Source organism: Mirounga leonina, unplaced genomic scaffold, assembly GCF_011800145.1.
Source record: "Mirounga leonina isolate KUSES-001 unplaced genomic scaffold, KU_Mleo_1.0 Mir_173, whole genome shotgun sequence".
Taxonomy (NCBI): domain Eukaryota; kingdom Metazoa; phylum Chordata; class Mammalia; order Carnivora; family Phocidae; genus Mirounga; species Mirounga leonina.
The window spans coordinates 79,138,025-79,157,776 of record NW_023270447.1 but is presented as its reverse complement, the minus strand read 5'-3'; the positions used below and the strand labels follow the sequence as shown (position 1 = coordinate 79,157,776).

Here is a 19,752-nt window from a genome sequence, read left to right as displayed (position 1 = left end):
CCCTACCCACCCACCCTCAGGAGTGATTTGGATTAGACAACAAATAGCCAGACAGCACCTCCCAGAGATGGGCGCACATGCAGCAGCTGTCAAAAGGAGAAGTCATTTTACTTTCTTTTAAACTTGCAATGTTTGTCTTTATTTTGTTCTTTATATTTTGAAAGTGAAAAGAAATAGTATTGACTCAATTTCTTTTTGTTTCTTTTTTTAAATATTTGTTCTATGTATTTACAAGCCTTAAAGTTGCTCTAAAGATTTCAAAAGTATTAAGAGTACTTTTCGCAGGGTAGCACTTGTTTTTTAAATTTTTTAAACAATTCTTGGAGTTCTCTGGTCCACAGCATTTCCTTCTGTTCCAAGGTTATGTATGTGTTGATTACTATTGTGATTTTTTTTTTTTAATTTTCTGAAGCAAGCTGAGAGGCAGGCAGAAAGATTTGATGCCAAAAAAAAAAAAAAAAAATCTTTCTTACCTTATTCACCCCAAACCTTCTTAAATCTGGACTAACTACTATGCTTTAAAACAAACGTGAGGTGCATCTGCAGGGGAGGGAAATTTATTTCTCTGCTTTTCTATTATACAAGTTGTTTACAGAAACTGCAAATTAAAAAATTACACTGGCATTTGCAGTCCTTAAAATAAATTAAAAAGTTCTCAACTTTTTTTTTTTTTTGCTAAACAGATGTGTTTTTTTAAAGTATGAGTCCTTGTTTAAAAAGAAAAGATTAAAACAGAAAATATTTTCTATAAATAATACATGTATTTTGGTTTTAGTGCTCCCGCCCTCAGGTTTGAAGTTTACTTTTTTCCAGTACCTTTTTCCTCCATGATCACCTTTTTTCTCTTTCCCCTCTCCCACTCGTGCACACGTGGGGATTTCTGCGAGAATTGGCCTTGCTGCACTGTGATTGGCGAAGACGTGAAACTTTTTAAAAAAATACTTAAATTGTTTCTTTTGTTTCGTTTTGTGTATTTGAAGCTTTAGTTATCCTCAGACTCCTCTTCGGCTTCCCGCAGCCACGTGAAGAACGCAGTGACAGATTTCAGAGCCACACCCTTCCCATTCTGCTCTGCAGGGTCCTTGCTGCTTTCCCATTTGTAGAAGGCATCCTCGGAGATCACCTCCTCATCGTATAGGCAATCAAAAAACATTCGTAGCAAATCTGCAAGGAAGTAAAAATATACTATCAGTTCTAGAGGCGCTGTAGTTGTGATAAAGAGATTATATTTCCAAGGAATGAATGAATGAATGCACATGAGTTCCCCTAGAGAAGAATATCCATAACAATTCATCATATTCCCTCTTTATAGTATAATAGCAAAAACAACTTGTCTCAAGAACAGGAAAAAGATTTAAGCAATCTAAATTATTTTTATTGCTATTATTTTGTTCAATTTGAACTATTTTCCGATAGTGCTGAGGTGTTTGATATTATATAGTTCTCAAACTACACACTATAAAAATTAAATACACAAATTACTTTCTTCTTTATACATTCTCCATTGTTTGAAATTTTACAATATATAATTTTTACAAATTTTGGAAGAAAAGGGCAGAAGGTACTTTCCCCCCTTCTAATGTTGCTTTCAAACTGGAAAGAGTAATAATTTATATGGAAAATATGGGTAAAAACTATCTCATCTGGATTTTGTCCAGAGAAACAACAGCCTGTTTTTTTCAATGCCCAGATGATCTGGGCAAATTTTTCTGTTTTGCTTCCACAGTGGAAACTTAGCTTATGTTATTGTTCAAAAAAGAGAAAAAGCTGGTAATTTTTATTATCAATTTTATTAAAAATAAAAACCTTTATTTTTAATCCCTTCATTATGGGCTCTTAAGTTCATTTAAAGTCAGCCTCCATTCATATGAACAGAGGGACGCAATAGAATAAACAACAATTGATAATAAATATTAGGCTTAAAATGAGTCATATTAAATTTTTTCTTTGGCTTTATCTATGTAATTTTATTAGTTAAGCTAATATTGAAATCACTTTTCATCCTCTAAACCTTGGTTAGCCTATGGGGAAATGGAAACAAGTGGCCAAAATTCTATTGATGGTAAATCTAGAATTAAACATCTCTCCAGGGATTATTAAAGCTGATCATTATGGGAGACACTTTAATTTGACTGGCGGAGCATATAGCGTCAATTTCATCTCTTAAAAAGTGAATGAGTCCTCATCCTATAAGAACAGAAAAAGGAAGTCATGATGTTAAATGACCCTCCAAATGTCTTGAGAAAGAGAAAACAAAGTCAGTTAATTCTCTGATTCAGACTTAATATGTCTCATCAGTTACAAACTGAGGATTATTTGTTTCGATCTTTTCCTTTATCTCCTAGAGGGATTCATCAGCACTAGCAAAGAAGGAAAGCCCAGCAACAGATAAAACCTAAGGAAGTACCAAAGAGCTACTTCAATGTCAGCTCTGAAATTGCCCTGTACTACTATCCATTTTCACAAGTTTCAACTGAATTTTCAAGATTTAATACAATTCAGTTAATTTACCAGTATCACTAAGACTTCGGTGGTCCAGGTTACCTTATTTGTCTGGTTAGCAAAGAATTAATCATAACCCTGAAGTGAAAATTAGTCTAAAACACCTTAATGTCTTTGTTGGGTGTCTGAGGATTCTGAAGAGTATCATCCTCTTTCATTACTAAGACCTGTGTCAAAGAAGGTGAAAGACTGTAATGCATGCATGCTATCACCACAATGCTCTGCATTATCCAAAAGGGTAGCCACTAACCACACGGGGCTATTTACATATAAATTAAATAAAATTTAAAATTAAGCTCCTTAGTCACAATAGCCACATTCACAAGTGCTCAAGTGAATATACTGTACCATACTGCATGGTACAGATACATTTCCATCACTTAGGCAGACCTGCCCTACAGTGAGGATTAAATCTCTAATATAAACTAATTTTATTACCATTTTCTCACAGAAGTCAAGTACATAAAAAATCCAGGTTTATTAAAGTTGTTGGTTATCTGAGTTTTTGTTAGTAGTGATTCTTCTATTATTTGCTGTTCAAAACCCATCAAAGCATCTCCGAAGTCCTGACTTGGATAAATCTCACCCACTGGTTGGGTTAATTGTAGGAGGTAAACTTACTGGCAGGTTGATCAAGTTTTACTATTGATGCTTGTAGTGCATAAAGTGCTTGCAGTTCCTTCTCTGTATCCGAGTCTAGGTACTTGAGTAAGATCGGCACTCTCTGCTTGATAACAGCAGTGTCCACTCGGAAGGTAGAACAGTCAGCTACGGGTGATACAAGAACTAAGCGTTACATTTAAGGAGTTAACACAGCCATTTTTAATTTTCTGAGTTGATAAGACGTGACTACAAGGAAAGCAGAAGCAAGGGGGGGTCCAAGGAAAAGATTCTGAAATCTAAGATATTCTGAAATTATTAATGGGATATTCTTCCTGAAATAATAAAAATACATGGAGGGGGGATGTATTTTGAGTGCCAGGTTCCCTCAAAACGAGTGCACCCAATTCTTTATCTTTAATCATAATGAAACAGGGACAGTGGTTTTGTGACATTCCAAACTATAAAAGAAACATTAAAAAGGAAATTAAAGTGATAGTTCATGCTAATCTTTTCAGAAGGGTAAAACGGAACCATTTTATTATTACTAGGAGGGCAAGGACCAACTCTAACAGTGGCAAACAACACATACAATCTAGGCCTTCTGGGGTAAAGGCACAGTAAAAAGAGGTTGAGGAAATCTCATCCTCAATGCCAAGAAGCATAAGGTTTTATCTCCTCTGTAAGTGAGCACTGGGGTACAATCTTATTTTTTTTTAAGATTTTATTTATTTATTTGAAAGAGAGAGAATGAGAGAGAGCACATGAGAGGGGGGAGGGTCAGAGGGAGAAGCAGACCCCCTGCCAAGCAGGGAGCCCGATGCAGGACTCGATCCAGGGACTCCAGGATCATGACCTGAGCCGAAGGCAGTCGCTTAACCAACTGAGCCACCCAGGCGCCCTACAATCTTGTTTTTTAAAGCAACTTTTATACTTTCCAACTGTGATTTTATTTTTTAAAATATTTACTTTAAGAGAGAGCGCATGAGGGAGCACGGGGTGGGGAGGAGGGGCAGAGGGAGAGGGACGGAGAGAATCTCAAGCAGACTCCCTGCTGAGCAAGGAGCTCAACATGGGGTTTGATCTCACGACCCTGAGATCATGACCTGAACTGAAATCAAGAGCTGGACACTTAACTGACTGAGCCACCAGGCACCTCTACAAGTGTGATTTTAAAACACCAGTCTTATGGGCGCCTGGGTGGCTCAGTCGTTGAGCGTCTGCCTTTGGCTCAGGTCATGATCCCAGGGTCCTGGGATCGAGTCCCACATCGGGCTCCTTGCTCGGCAGGAAGCCTGCTTCTCCCTCTCCCACTCCCCCTGCTTGTGTTCCTGCTCTCGCTATCTGTCAAAAAAAAAAAAAAAAAAAAAAATCTTAAAACACCAGTCTTATGAGGTGCCTGGGTGGCTCAGTCAGTTGACTGTTTAACTCTTGATCTCAGCTCAGGTCATGATCTAAGGGTCACGAGATCAAGCCCCGCATTGGGCTCTGTGCTCAGTGTGTCCCTCTCCCTCCCCCCCCACCGCTCGCTCTTGCTCTCTCTCTCTAAAATAAATAAATAAATCTTAAAAAAAAAAAAAAACTCCAAAAAAACCCAAAACACACCAGCCTTACAGTTCCATAGATACTGGAAATGACTTAAGACGTTTTTATAAAGACTTTCTATTACCTTGTTATTTACCTCATTAAAGACCTAACACTGAAAAAACATTCATCTGACAAAAAATCTTATAATTCTGAAGCTATCTTCTAAAATGATGACAGACCTGAAATTCTGAACTTTTGAGCTGATGGGACTTTTTTCCCTACTGCAGTGATAGAAATGTGAATTTCTATCTGAGGCTAGGTGGATGATCTCATTCAATATTGTTGAATACTATATGCAGGTTAAATACTTAGGGTTTCTACCAACCCTAATCCTATCCATCTATGTGATTAACAATGACATTGTCTCATCATCTAAGGTCAACATAAAGCAAAAGAAACAATTGTTTTCTTTCCTCATACGTTTTTATATAAAATGGCTTTTCTGTTGAAATGACGAATCCTTCATTGACACTAGGTTAAGAATATTCAACCCATTCATTATAAATCTTGAATGGAAGATAGAGGCGGCTTCGCATACTGGAGGTGAAAGGTAAACGTAAAACCACATCCAACAGAGAAGGAAACAACCCAAGTGGCATGTACCCACTTTCTCCTGAATTGGAAGAACACAAGGCATGCAGTAGTTGCTCAGATCTGGGCTTTCTATGGGCACAGCAGCTAATCATCCCCCTGCTTCAGATAGCTAGGCATTGTAGACAGAAATGGCACCCACTGGCACAAGAAAATGAGTTTCATAGGGCAAATTTTGAAGACAATATAAACTCAGACCCATATCATCAGCAGTTAACATACCGGGGATTTCAGATGTTAAGAGCTGCGTTCAGAAATCTTACTTACCTATAATAGCTGCTTTACAAACGGCTGTCATTAAAGCTCTAAGGAATGTAGGTGAACTCATCTGGCTTTCATCTAGATTAGCCTGAAATCAAAAGTAAATGGAACAGTTAAAAGTACCCTTGCACATCAGAGAAATTATTTCTCTTACACCAGGCCTCATCTGGCATTTCGGACAGATGGGGTCACATTCAACATTCTTGTAAAAATTAATCTTGATTCATTGGAAAATACTTGGGCTACCACCAGTTCTGTCTGAAAATATTCCAGGTAGCAGCATTTAGTTTTCAGAGAGCTTACTGCTGCTTATATTTTGCTCAATTATACAGTGTTGCGCAGTATGTGCATATGGAAGTACAACCATTTAAAAGCATTTTTCTTCCTCAATAAATAACTCATATTAAGATGATCTCACCCCAGTGTGTTTAGAGACTACTTTTCTGAGTAGTGTGCAACAATTTTTAGATGTGCTAACATTGCTTTTCTACCTTAACTTTAATGTGAACTAGAGATTAAACTCAAGCATTGTCTCAAATCTTTCAGGTGGTGGTGAGAAAAATATTACTCTTTTCTAAGGATGGCAGAAAAAATGTACTTAGAGATATGTTAAGTAGAGTAAATGGGCTTCAAATTTGTTTCTTAGTTTCTCTTAAGATCTTATCTTCTTAAAAAAAGAAAGATCTTGCTATAAAACGCTGTACTAAGCCAGATGAATAGCAAAAGGAAAACACAAACAAAAGGAGACATTTTCTAGGAAGGTATTTTAAATACTTTTCAAAGTTTAATGCTTGTCTCAGTTTCAAGGAATTAATGCTTGTCTCAGCTTCTTTTAATAGCACAGCATAGTATTTTCCACTGGGTCAGCCTTAAAATGATTGGCCAGGAACAAACTTAGGATGTCATTATAAACCTCTGTGTTAGAAAGCTAAGAATTTCAAAGATATTTGGAGATCAGTTAAATGTTTATGAATTTTAAAACTGACACAGATTAACTAGCTGCTCTCTCTCTGTTGAATACCTAACCTCATACATCACTTGGCGAGAGCCAAGTTAAGAGGGGTTAACAAGTCAGATGGCCAGCTCTGCAGGATACCAGCAGCACTGCACATGGTGGGCTGTGTTACAGTAAGAGGTTTCATTACCAATCTTCTCCAAAAGAACAGAAACATGTGGTGCTACTGCTAACAGCTGAGGATGGGGATAGGATGGGGCAAGAGCCACATATAAAAGATTTGATGATTTATGTGTTATAGCCAGTTGCTGGTTTACACCTTGTAAACAAACAAACAAACTTTATTTAGACTGAAGCCAGACTGGTCTAGGCCCAGAAATTACTTTCGCAAAGTGTGAACAATTATTTTTGAAGAATAAATGAGAGAATAAAAACACACCATTACTTTTTGGTTCAACAATACTTTAAAAATAGGTTGACAGAGCTATTTCAAGTACTGAGTATCATCTGAAATTCCCAAATACTTCTGAAAAAATATGAACAAATTAGCTAAAAAGAATTAGATAATAAACACCACTTCCAAACCATTTGACTGTTTCTTATAAAGAAATAAACTGCATATTGCTTTACCAAATAAAGCTAAATATTGTAACTCTAATATTTAAGAATAGAACAGACCTGAAGAATAGTGTTGAGAACACTACAGATTAAGCAAAAATCTTTTTTTTTTAAAAGATTTTATTTATTTATTTGAGAGAGAGAGAGAGAGAACAAGCAGGGGGAGCAGCAGAGAGAGAGGGAGAAGCAGGCTCTCTACTGAGCAGGGAGCCCGATGCAGGACTTGATGCCGGGACCCTGGGATCATGACCTGAGCCGAAGGCAGATGCTTAACCAACTGAGCCACCCAGGCACCCCAGATTAAGCAAAGATCTTAACAAAAATGGGAAGAACAAGAAGGCAAATGGGTCTGCTAACTGGGTAAGCAAACTCAGATTTACATAATTCTGGTATTAGAGCAACAAATGTCTTCATGTACTATGAGCTCAACTACTATTACATTTTTGTTTTTTCTTTCTCTCCTTTTTTAAAAGTCATCTTTATTAGTATAATCTACATTCAGTGAAATTTACCCATTGTCTTCTCTGTAAGGATAACAATTGTTGGTCCAGAATAGGCAGAATAAATAGTGATATAAAAAAATGAAGCCCAACATAGATGAAGAGGTGAAAATGGCATCATTTTGCGATACATAAGAACATTAAAGACCAAATGGTTGAAATGATGGTATCTATGAAAAATCATGGCAAAAAAGAATAATGTTAAATATGTAAACACTGACTGGATTTCTATTTTTTTTTTTTAAAGATTTTATTTATTTACTTGAGAAAGAGAGAGTGCGAGAGAGATAGCACGAGCAGGGACGAAGGGCAGGGGGAGAGGGAGAAGCAGGTCCCCCAGTGAGCAGGGAGCCCGAAGTGGGGCTCCATCCCATTACCCTAGGATCATGACCTGAGCCATTGGCAGACGCTTAACCGACTGAGCCACCCAGGTGCCCACTGACTGGATTTTTAAATAAAACAAGGCACGTTGATAACATGCCAGAAAGGCTGATGCTGATTCTATGCTAAATCCTACAACAAACTACCACATAAATGGCTTAAAAGTCTTAGAGAGAAAAGAGATGGGTATGCCAGGAGGAATAAGTAAGTACATGAAAAACAAGTGATGCTAAACTAACCTTTCCTTTTCTGATTTGATTAGTATATGGTAGCTCAGATGGATATAGGTATATATTCCCTGGACTTCAGCAAGGCTTCTGACAAATTATGTAATGGCAGCTGTACCCTTGTGGGCAAGATGAAAGATGAAATAGACAGCAAAATGATGTGAAATAATAAACAGGTTAGCAGCTGGAAGTGTCCATGGGGGTACGGGTGGGATCCTGTCCCTGAAAGGAAGCTACTTTGCCCCATTCACATATTTTACCCATAACTTGGAAGGGGATAAAGTTGATTGCATTAATGAAATGCAAGGAGGACACAAAGTGAAAAAGATGGCAAGGAAATTTTATGACCAAAGTCAGAATCTAAACTGTCCTGATAGACAAAACTCGTATCTTATTTAAGCAGATGAACATAAGCAGAAATAATTTTTAAAAGCCCCATTCTGGTTCCAAAACCAAATGCATTAAAGTTCCAGATGGTAGAGATAACTAAACTGAGGAACATAAAAGAATGCGTACCATATGACTGAAAGAGCAGTTTGAGTTCAGTTTGGTGAGTCTGCCAGAAGCACAGAGTCCAAAACAAAAAATGGAACAGCACTGCCTAACTCCACACTGTTGCATCACATCTGGCAGTCATGCTCAATTTGCACATGTCACTTGTGAGAGGGATACTGAAAATGCAGGCTGTTTGGATAAGAGTAACCAGACAACAGTCTGGATATCAAGATTTCAAGAAAGGATGAGAGAACCTAGAGAGGGAGACAGGGATATAATGGTAAACTATTACAATTAATTAAAAGATTCCCAACTAGATGACAGGATAGACTTATTATCCTGAATAGACATGGAGGAAAATAGATTAAAAAAAAATCCCAAATTATCAGAAGTTTCATTATTTCTCAAAGCCTAAGAGTGGATAAAGAATTAACAAGCCATTACAAAGACTACAAAAAAGGATTTATCCAAGAGGGAGAGGACCAGATTAGCCACCCATGACTTTCAACTTGGATTATTATATGATCCCATGAAAAATGTGTACAAATAAAACATACTTACATAAACAAGAATCACTAAAGGAAAACAGTAGCAGATTAAAAAGAGACATGATCAGTAGACTCCACAAGAAAAGTAAGGTATAAAATTTTCAGAAGGGAGAATTACTATGAAGATGAAAGCCAACACAAGTCACAATAACACTGTATTATTTATTAATTTCACCCAGAATGGTATTTAAAATGCAGGAACATTTAGAAAAAATATGTATTTTTTTAATTAAAGGTATTTATTTATTTGAGAAAGAGAGAAGAAGAAAAGAAAGGGAGGGTAAGAGGGAGAAGCAGACTCTCCGCTGAGCAGAGAACCCGATGTGGGACTGATCCCAGGACCCTGGAATCATGACCTGAGCTGAATGCATGTGCTTAACCAACTAACCCACCCAGGCGCCCAAAATGTCTATTTTTTGAATAGTAAAATGTAGGGTATACCCTAAACTAATGAGAGACCCAGAAAAAATGGCTTCTGTTTTGAATAGTTTTACTTGACCTTATACAAGACTGTAAATCTTATAAAAATAAAAAACAGCCTTATAGTTTCAAATACACATACATGAAAAAATAAAAACTAACTTAATAAGGTTAAATACTCCTATGAAGCGAAAGGGAAGATACAGGCATACCTTGTTTTATTGTGCTTCACTTTATTGTACTTCAGTGATACTGTGTTTTTTTACAAATTGAAGGTTTATAGCAACCCTGCATCAAGCAGTTCTATCAGCACCATTTGTCCAACAGTATTTGCTCACTTCTGTGTGTCACATCTGGGTAATTCTCACAGTATTTTAAACTATTTTATTATTATTGTATTTGTTATAATGATCTGTGATCAGCGATTATGACTCAATGAAAGCTCAGATGATGGTTAGAATTTTTTAGCAATAAAGTATTTTTCTTTAAGATATTATGTACTTTTTAAAGATATAATGCTATTACAGACTTAATAGACTACAGTATTGTGTGGACATAACTTTTATATGCACTGAGAAAACAAAAAATTAATCTGACTCGCTGTACTGCAGTATTTGCTTTATTGTGGTCTGGAATCGAGCCCGCACTATCTCTGAGGTGTGCCTGTATGTGAATGAAAGGGAGCCCACAAGACTTGTTCTTGCAGAGATATCAGGGAAGGTGACATAATCTCTATACCTCTACCCAGTCAAAGATCTGTTCATCGTTCGCTTTGTCCTCAATAATGAGTTTCTCGAGTCGCTTATACAGCTCTTCAGCAGAGAGTTCTTTTTTTGAAAGTGCTTCAGAGGAACAGGAACTATCAGACTCTATGAAGTCCAACTTCTGAAACATAAAATGTTATATGTATTAATGTAAGTCAATATTAGTAACAACCTGAGAGGAAAACAAAGTCATGGGCTATAGGTTTTATTTTACATAGAGTCAAAATGATCAGCAGAAGCCATTTTTTATTTATAGTTCTCTAAGACTCTCACTCCACTACCTTTCTGAATATTTCTCCAACTTTTTATATCGTCTCTCTCTGATTCTCCTTAAGAACAAAAAACCAGCAAGACCTCAAGAATTATCTCTGTGGCTATGCTCACTCCAAATCATTCAGTTGTGCTCTTAGCAGTGATCTAGCTCTATGGCAGGGCAGGAATACTAACAGTACAATTTAACTCCTTCTGCAGCCTATGGTTTAATACCAGTCCTGCCACAGAACAGCTGTCAAAATTCTAAATTTGGTGAAGTCCTTCAAACACCTTGTGACCATTGTGAATCTAAGAGAAATGATGCCATATTATAAAATTCCTCAACAACTAGTGTATTGTATGGAGGACAACAAAAACGAAGGGTTTCATCAGTATTGCACAAAAGATCTTTTTCCCCACAAAAATCATTCAATTCCAAAGGACTGAATATGCTGGTATGGAGAAAGACTGTAAATATGTAGTCACTGCAATGAACCACATCATCATGGCCTGTGTGGGTCCAACCCAATGCAGAAATGCCTTTGCGTCAGCCTTCAGAGTACCATCCACACACACTGTTCACGACATGCGGCAGGCATAGAGGGCCCCTGGAAAGCTCCCTGAACACACATAAGGAGCTCTGCAGCCCTGTTAGGAGCACTGGCTTCACCTCTCCTGTCCTCAGATAGTGGCAGTCCAAGGCTACTCTCATTTTATTCTTAAATACTTGATAAGAGTTATCTGGCTGTTGTCTCACATCCCTGACAATCACCCTGGAAAGTATAAAAACAAGTGTACACGCTTTCAAATTCTCCCAGAACACTGGCTCGCTCTACCACGTATTTAAGTCCTAAGGCCCCCACAAGAGGCAGCTTGATGGAGCACAGATACATGGACTTTAGAGTCAGAGATGGGGGTGAGGGTGGGGGTTGGGAGTTCAGTTCTGACTCAGCTACTACTTCTACCAGGAGGACTTGTTCTAAGATGGGAAGACCACCACCAACCTCAGCCAGTTCCAAGGGCTCAGTGCACTAAGAATGTGCACCATGCTGGGCACCAACAGGACTCCTAGGAGCATACACCTGCTAGAGCCACCCACTAACCTGGAAGGGAAAAGCCCCGTATCAGCAAGACCACACCCTGTTTCCACTGCGTAACACTGTGCTGCTCATACACTAATCTGAGCTTCTTTTATGATCCTGATGCCAGTGATACAAAGTATAAGCATCATAGTTGCCTTCACAGTACTTTACATGTGGGCAAAAAAAAAAAAAAAAATCACAGATTTGACATACCCTATTTTCCAGGAGGTAATTTAATCCTGAATTGAATACCATCTAACCACAGGGCACATCTAAAGATGGACAACCCAAAGGGTAGTGGGAAGAGCTATCTCTTCATTTAGAATAAAAAAAAATCCGGAAAAAAAAAAAGAATGTACAGATCTCCAATTATGTAACTACTGTTATTAACAAAAAACAAAACAAAACTAAACTTCTGATTGACTAAATTTTTAACAATTCTTTTGCAATAACAATATTTTGGGTGCTGGTCGCACAACATTGTGAATACACTAAATGCCACTGAATTGTACACTTTAAAATGGTTAACTGGATGTTATGTGAATTTCACCTAAATTGTTAAAAAATACTTGAAAAAATTGATGATTTTTATGCCATTCTGACACATGTACATAAAATTATGATTATACACATATACTAAACATAAAAAAAAAGGAAATCATGCCATAATTGTTCAATTCTTAGAGGAGTGGTTAAAAAAATTAAAATGATTATTGAATATTAGCAGATTATTAAAGATTATTAGCACCAGCTTTTCTCTAATACCTTTGGAGACTTTGATATATTCCTATACCCTCCCCAGATCCACGAAGGAAAAGCTACCTTGAATTCTGTGGGAGAAAAAAAATTCATCCTACTGTTTTAATTGTCTTTACCATTTAGGTAGCATTTTAAAATATTTTCCTATGAAGTTTTAGAAACATGCTTCAATAACTGCAAGTTCTCTGATTCAATGTTGATAAATTAAATATCCTACTCCCACACTTAAATATACACACAAAAGCAAAAGATGATGGCCATAAATTCTTTTAAGAATAGGAAATCAATTTTTCAAAATCTTGAAACATTTTCCATATTTATTCTTAGGTTAGAGGAGCTATATAGAATACCAATTTAACCAACCCCAAACCTACAAAAATAAAGTCTGAGAGCAATTAAAAACAACAATAAAATCAAACATATAGTACATTGCTCATTAATAAAATATGACGTAAAAATTTGAAAATGAAAGCCTTTAACCACTGCCAAAGGGAGTTGGTGGTGAGCTGTATGTAAAGTTTGTAATCGTCCCTGGAAAGAAACATTTGCTTCTCAGAACCTCTGTGTTTCTGCATAAGTTACCTCATCTTCCCGGAGCCTAGAAGGCTGGGCTTCAAATTTATGGATTGGTTCATCACTCTCTCTTGCAGAACGTACTAGGGTCTCCAGAAAAAAGTCACTGAACCAAGTATTTTATAAAAAAGCCAAAAGTCAGGATAGGGAAGACCAGGTTTTCTAAAACCTCATTTTTCTAATTGCCCTTCAAACGTTTTTATTAGTAACAACAATATTCATAATTGATTACTTCTCTGTGCTCAGTGCTTCTTTAACATTATTTTTATAAATTATATCTTTATACATTGTGTGCCTATTTATACATATTTATAACTATTATTTTATGGATTTGCCTTTCATTTTTATTTTTTTTTTAAAGATTTTATTTATTTATTTGATAGAGACACACAGCAAAGGAGGGAACACAAGCAGGGGGAATGGGAGAGGGAGAAGCAGGGAGCCCGACGTGGGGCTCGATCCCAGGACCCTGGGACCATGACCTGAGCTGAAGGCAGACGCTTAACGACTGAGCCACCCAGGCACCCCAAGATTTTTGTCTTTGTCACTCAAAAGTTTCATTGTAATATATCTTGGGAGTAAATCCCATTGAGTTTATCCTGCTTAGAGTTCACTAAAATTCCTAGATATGTAGATTCCTATCTTTGATCAAATTTGGGAAGTTTTTGGCTATTATGTCTTCAAATATTTTTCCTGCCCTGTCCTCTCGCTCTTTTCCCTTCTGGGACTCTCTAGTGGCCATGACGGTATGCTTGATGGTGTCCTATAGGTCCCCAGGTGCTGTTCGTTTTTCTTGATACGTTTTTCTTTCTGCTCCTCAAACTGAGCAATTCTTTTCAAGCCTCCTTTATATGTTTTTTTTTTTTTTAAGGTTTTATTTATTTGAGAGCAGGGGGGGAGAGTGTGTGTGGGGGGAAGAGCCGACTCCCCGCTGAGCAGGGAGCCCGATGTGGGACTTGATCCCAGGACCCTGGGATCATGACCTGAGCTGAAGGCAGACGCTTAACCGACTGAGCCACCCAGGTGCCCTCCTTTATATGTTTAATGAATTAATTTTCCAATATGTATTATCATAAAGCTTATTTAAAAAAAAAAAAACTATGGGGATTTTTTAAATTTAAGAAACTCAGTGATACTCATAGTTTCATATAACAATGCCAGAAATTTCACTTCAAAAATTAAAGACAGATTTTTATGGCAGCCAATTAGTGCCAAATCAGTGATCCCCTGACTGACAGAGCAATTTCAACTACTTTATATTCAAGTTTGCAGATTTTTATTTGTCTGTTGGAGCCCTCTAGTTAATTTTTCATTTTAGCTATTACAACTTTCAGTTCCAGAATTTCTATTTGGTTTGTTTTTATAATTTCTACCTCTTTATTGATATTCCCAGTTTGATCATACATCATTCTTCTGATTTCCTTCGGTTCTTTGTCCATGATTCCTTCAGCAATTGGAGCATATTTAAGGCAGTTAATTTAAATTCCTTGTCTGGTATGTCCAACATTTGGGCTTCCTCAGGGATGCTTTCTGTCAATTTCTTTTTTCTTGTGAATGAGCCATATTTTCCTGTTTCTTTATATGCTTTGTAATTTTTTGTTGGCAACTAGATATTTTGAATATTGTAACATGTAACTCTGGATTTCAGATTGTTGTAGTCATCTGTTTATTGACTTCAGACAAAGACTACATTTCTTCCTGTGTGTGTGGTCACTACAGTCTCTGACCCATTATATCTCCCCACACAGCCAGTGACCTTGCAGAGATTTCAGTGAATGCATGGATCCAATGAGAAAAGTGTGGGGTGGGTAGGACCACAGACAAACGTGCTGTTTCTTTAAATTCTTTGACAGACACCATTCAGGAAACCACTATGGTCTAAGCAGTTAAAATAATGGCCGGGCCCTGCACTAGACCCTCAGTAAATTGCCAGGCAGATTAAAAGGCATAGCACCAATCTTTGGAGGACAAGGTCTTCATTTCTCAACCTGGCCACCAGAAAACTGCACCACCATCTCCCCTACTGTCTACCACAGGGCTAGGGACTAAGAGCTTCCATGCAAAATGCCAAGGTTACTGAAATTTACCAGATTCTTTTTTCATCAAGCTCTCCCCTGGTGTTGGTAGCATACATGTTTGACTAGGCTCCACAATTCCAAAGTAGCTCATTCTAACACATCTTGCTAGCTCAATAGTTGTTTCAGTGGAAGGAGTAATCCTGGAGCTGCTTACTCCTTCATCTTCCATACAGCCACACATTGATTTTTGAATGTTTTATAACATATGTTATCACAATATTCCCGTGATAAATGCTACTGGTTGTGATGTATTAATCTTTTAATATAATTTTGGACTTGACCTGTGAAAATTTGTTGAGAAATCTTCTTTGCATTTATTAAGAATATTGGTTTATAGTTTTTTTTTCTTGAAATCTATTTGTCTGGTTTTATTACCAGAGTAATGCTGGTCTTATAGAATGAGTTGGCAAGTAATCTCTCCAATTTTCTGAAGAATTGGTACAGAATTCTTTGCAGAACTGGTATTTTTTCTTTAGATGTTTGATAGAATTCAACAGTGAAAACACCAGGGATTGGAGTTTTCTTTGTGGGAACGTTTTTAACTATTTCAGTGTAATAGATGCTCAGATTATCTGTTCTTCAGTCAGCTCTAGTGGTTTGTACCTTTCAAGAAATTTGTTCACTTCAACTAAATTGATGTACTTGGCATAAAAATGATTCATAAATTTCTCTGATCCATTATTATGTTAAAAACTGTATAACATCATCTCTCTCATTCTTTCTATTGGTAATTTTAGTACCTTCTTTTTCAATTTTGTTTTCTCTGATTAGTCTGGCTAGAGATTTAACAATTTTACCTTCTCAGAGAACCAGCTTTGACTTCATTGACTTTTCTCTATTGTTTTTGTTCCACTGATTTCCACTTTGATCTTTATTATTTCCTTTGAACTTCATCTGCCCTTCTTTTTTCTAATTTCCTAAGGTTGAAAATGAGGTCAGTGATCTGTGAACTCACTTCTATTCTAAATATACAGGTGTTCAGTGCTAACAATGTCACTCTAAGTACTGCTTGAATTTCATCCCACAGATTTTGATATGTCGTGTTTTTTCATTTTCAATCAAATATTTCTTACTATCTTTTATGATTTCTTCTTCAAGTCATGGGTTATTTAGAAGTGTGTTGTTAAGTCTCCAAATATGTGTTACCCACATTCTTAAAGGTTACTTTAGTTGGAGAGACAATTCTAGATTAACATACTCTCTCAGCATTTTGAGATTATTCCACCATCTTCTGGCTTTCACTGTTGCTACTGCAAATTCTACTGTTTCTTTGTAGGTAACGTACTTCTTTCTAGCTCCTTTAAAATGTCTTTTTTTTTTTTTTTTAAGATTTTATTTATTTATTTGACAGAAGAGATAGACAGAAGAACACAAGCAGAGGGAATGGCAGAGGGAGAGGGAGAAGCTGGCTCTGCACTGAGCAGGGAGCCCGATGCAGGACTCGATCCCGGGACCCTGGGATCATGACCTGAGCCAAAGGCAGACACTTAACCATCTGAGCCACCCAGGCGCCCTCTTTGTCTTTGATATTATGCAGTTTCACTGCAATGTAATTATCCTCTGTAGTATACATGTGCTCTCTCTATATATTCTTATTTTTATCAGTTCAGGAAAAGTCTTAGTCATAGTCTCTTCAAATATTGCCTCTTCTCCATTCACTCTGTTTTTCCTCCTGGGACTCCAATTAGTCATATGTTAGACTTTCTCATTCTACCCTCTAAATCTCATAGCATCTCTTAGAAATCTACCATAGTTTGTTTTTTTTCAAATCTTCTCATTTTGACTAGTCTTTTCTTGTTTGCACATTTTTGTGAATTCCTCTTTTGTATATAGCGTTATGTCACATTCTGAGTGAGAATTCCATTATCTTAAGTCTTTGGGGTCTAAATCTACCATTTATTACCTATTTACTCTCACTCATGGGTACTTATCTCATTACAGGTTAAACGGACTCTAAGTATTAATCCATGTATTTAGATAATGTTAATTTGTAGAAAATAATCAAGAGACCTAAGTTGCAAATGTTTTTTTCCAAAAAGAATTTTGGTTTGCTTCTTCTGGGGGCCAGGGTAATACTGAACTAGGACCATTTCAACTTCTTCCAAGATTTTTGGTAGCACTTATAATGACATTGAGCAATATGCCCTTCATGTATGCTTATTGCTTAAGAGTTCAGGTTTCATCTCTGGCTTTTTTCCTCACTTATTAGGTTAGTTCCTTAGAAATCACCTTCACTTTCTATGAACCCAGCAATGCAAGATAAATTATGCTTTATCTAGGCTCTTATCTTTTGGCAGGAGGACTCTCCAGAGTATCTAGAAGTTAACATCCACAGTAACCTAACACAGTGTCTTTATCCAGCACAATATACTTACTTTAAAATAATGTTCAGATTTATTTTCATTTTTACTTAAGAGTGATTTTTTTTCTACTTATTCATAATTTTGTTGGCGGTCTTAGTTTTGATTTTCCTATATATATATTTCTTTTAATTTTTTTTTTTTAAGATTTTATTTATTTGCGAGAGAGAGAATGAGAGACAGAGAGCATGAGAGGGAGGAGGGTCAGAGGGAGAAGCAGACTCCCTGCCGAGCAGGGAGCCCGATGCGGGACTCGATCCCGGGACTCCAGGATCATGACCTGAGCCGAAGGCAGCCGCTTAACCGACTGAGCCACCCAGGCGCCCGATTTTCCTATATTTTAGGACTTGATTTGCAGGATCTTTTTTTTTTAAAGATTTTATTTATTTATTTGAGAGAGAGGGAGCACAAGAAGGAGGAGTGGCAGAGGGAGAGGGAGAAGCAGGCTCCCTGCTGAGCAGGGAGCCCAATGCAGGACTTGATCCCAGGACCCTGGGATCATGACCTGAGCTGAAAGCAGAAACTTAACTGACTTAGTCACCCAGGCGACCCTTACAGATCATTTTTTTTTAAAAAAACATTTTATTTATTTATTTGACAGAGAGAGACACAGCGAGAGGGGGAACACAAGCAGGGGAAGTGGGAGAGGGAGAAGCAGGCTTCCCGCTGAGCAGGGAGTCCGATGCGGGGCTCGATCCCAGGACCCTGGGATCATGACCTGAGCTGAAGGCAGACGCTTAACAACTGAGCCACCCAGGCGCCCCTACAGGATCATTTTGAGAGGGAGTTGTTTCCTTTCTCTGTCACTCTTCCTCATCTAATATTTTTATGGTTGCCTCTATCTGATCCCCCACAATTCCTTATTGAGAACCATATTATATTGACCATGGGGTCTTCTGCTTGTTGTGGATTTCTGGATCCAGTTACCAAGCGGACAGCCTAGCTAACGTTTTGGCTCTACGACTGTGTCTATTTCCTTGCATTTATCTTTCTATGGAGTTCCTACATGGTTTTATGCAGTAAGCCTGTCCTCCAATTTTCTGCCCTATAAGGGGCATACTAGTCCTCATTACCTCACAGAAATAATTTCTGCCTGTCTCTACTGGTTTTTAGACCCAGAGCTGAGAAGACTTATAGCTTTAGTCCTATTACCCCTGCTTTATTTATCAACTTCCTTTGTGGTTCATGGAGATATGTAGCTTGTTTTGTGTGTGTGGCTAAATCCTTTAAATTTTATTTTTATCTATCATCTAATAAGGAATAGCTGGAGTGGCCCTAAAGCATGGACTTAAAATGATATCTTGACCATGATTCCTATTTTGGTCTACTTTTAATGACTGAACTACTAATGAAATTACCTTCATTTATTCTACGAAACAGATCAACAACTATTAAACAGGAAGGTATAAGCCTTGTTCTTACTTACCTGCTCCAAGAGAAAATTATGTACATCTTCCCCTTCTGGTAAAAAGTCCTTCCAGGTGAGGTCAGCCTCCCTCCATAAGGCTCCCACTTTCTTATGGCTCTAAAACAGAGATAAGTCCAATCCATTTACTTTTACATTGTGATAAGAAGGAGGAGGAGGAGAGGGGAGGGGGAGGAGGAGAGGAGAAGGCTTGCTTGAAGTTAAGAGTATAGAATTGTAAAGAATGAAAACTCAAAATTTTCCCTTGTTGATATGAAGTTAATTTCTCTGGACTCCTGGCTTTCACACCAAGATGTCTGAATGTATGCAAATGTAATGGTGAACGGCTGTGGTACAGCTGTTTAAGGTTCAATAACTTACTTTATCAGATGACTAATCTGGGGAACTGTAAACTCATGTTTGGGATTTATGAATATAAGCACCTAAAAAAAGTTCAATTCACAGAGTTCATAAATTCAACAGTGTCTCTTGTCCTAGATAGTGTTATATACATCTGCTGTTAAAGCCATTCATCAAGCCTCACTGGAATCCCCCCCTCTTCACAGTGGATCACAATTATGCTAACATAAGAATGACTAAGGAGGTTGCTGCTCCTGAACCAGGAATGAGAAGTATTTCAAGGACAAGAGGAACAAGGTTGAGCCCAAGAAACAACAGAGAAGAGCTGTTGTCAGCTGGAAAACTGATGAGAAGGTACAAGTCCACTGCCTGAATAAAGTCACAGTGATAAAGGGAAATGTCAGCCTTTGAGCCGCGGCTACCAGCTATGAAAC

General features: G+C 37.5%; 1 protein-coding gene across 13 annotated transcripts in view; it reads right to left on the bottom strand.

Annotated features, from left to right (window-relative positions):
* Window positions 1–202: 202 nt before the first annotated feature.
* Window positions 203–19,752, bottom strand: part of EIF4G3 (eukaryotic translation initiation factor 4 gamma 3) — a 338,415-nt gene continuing 318,865 nt past the window's right edge. For 12 of the 13 annotated variants that reach the window (XM_035019576.1, XM_035019574.1, XM_035019577.1 and 9 more), the window contains 5 exons: window positions 18,980–19,078; window positions 10,424–10,570; window positions 5,548–5,629; window positions 3,124–3,270; window positions 689–1,164 (listed from right to left, as the gene is read on the bottom strand). In XM_035019576.1, coding sequence (XP_034875467.1) covers window positions 983–1,164; window positions 3,124–3,270; window positions 5,548–5,629; window positions 10,424–10,570; window positions 18,980–19,078 — 657 coding nt within the window. In that variant the 3' untranslated portion in view covers window positions 689–982. Of the gene's footprint in view, window positions 1,165–3,123; window positions 3,271–5,547; window positions 5,630–10,423; window positions 10,571–18,979; window positions 19,079–19,752 lie in introns of all 13 variants that reach the window. The other variant, XM_035019573.1, reaches the window with a different exon arrangement.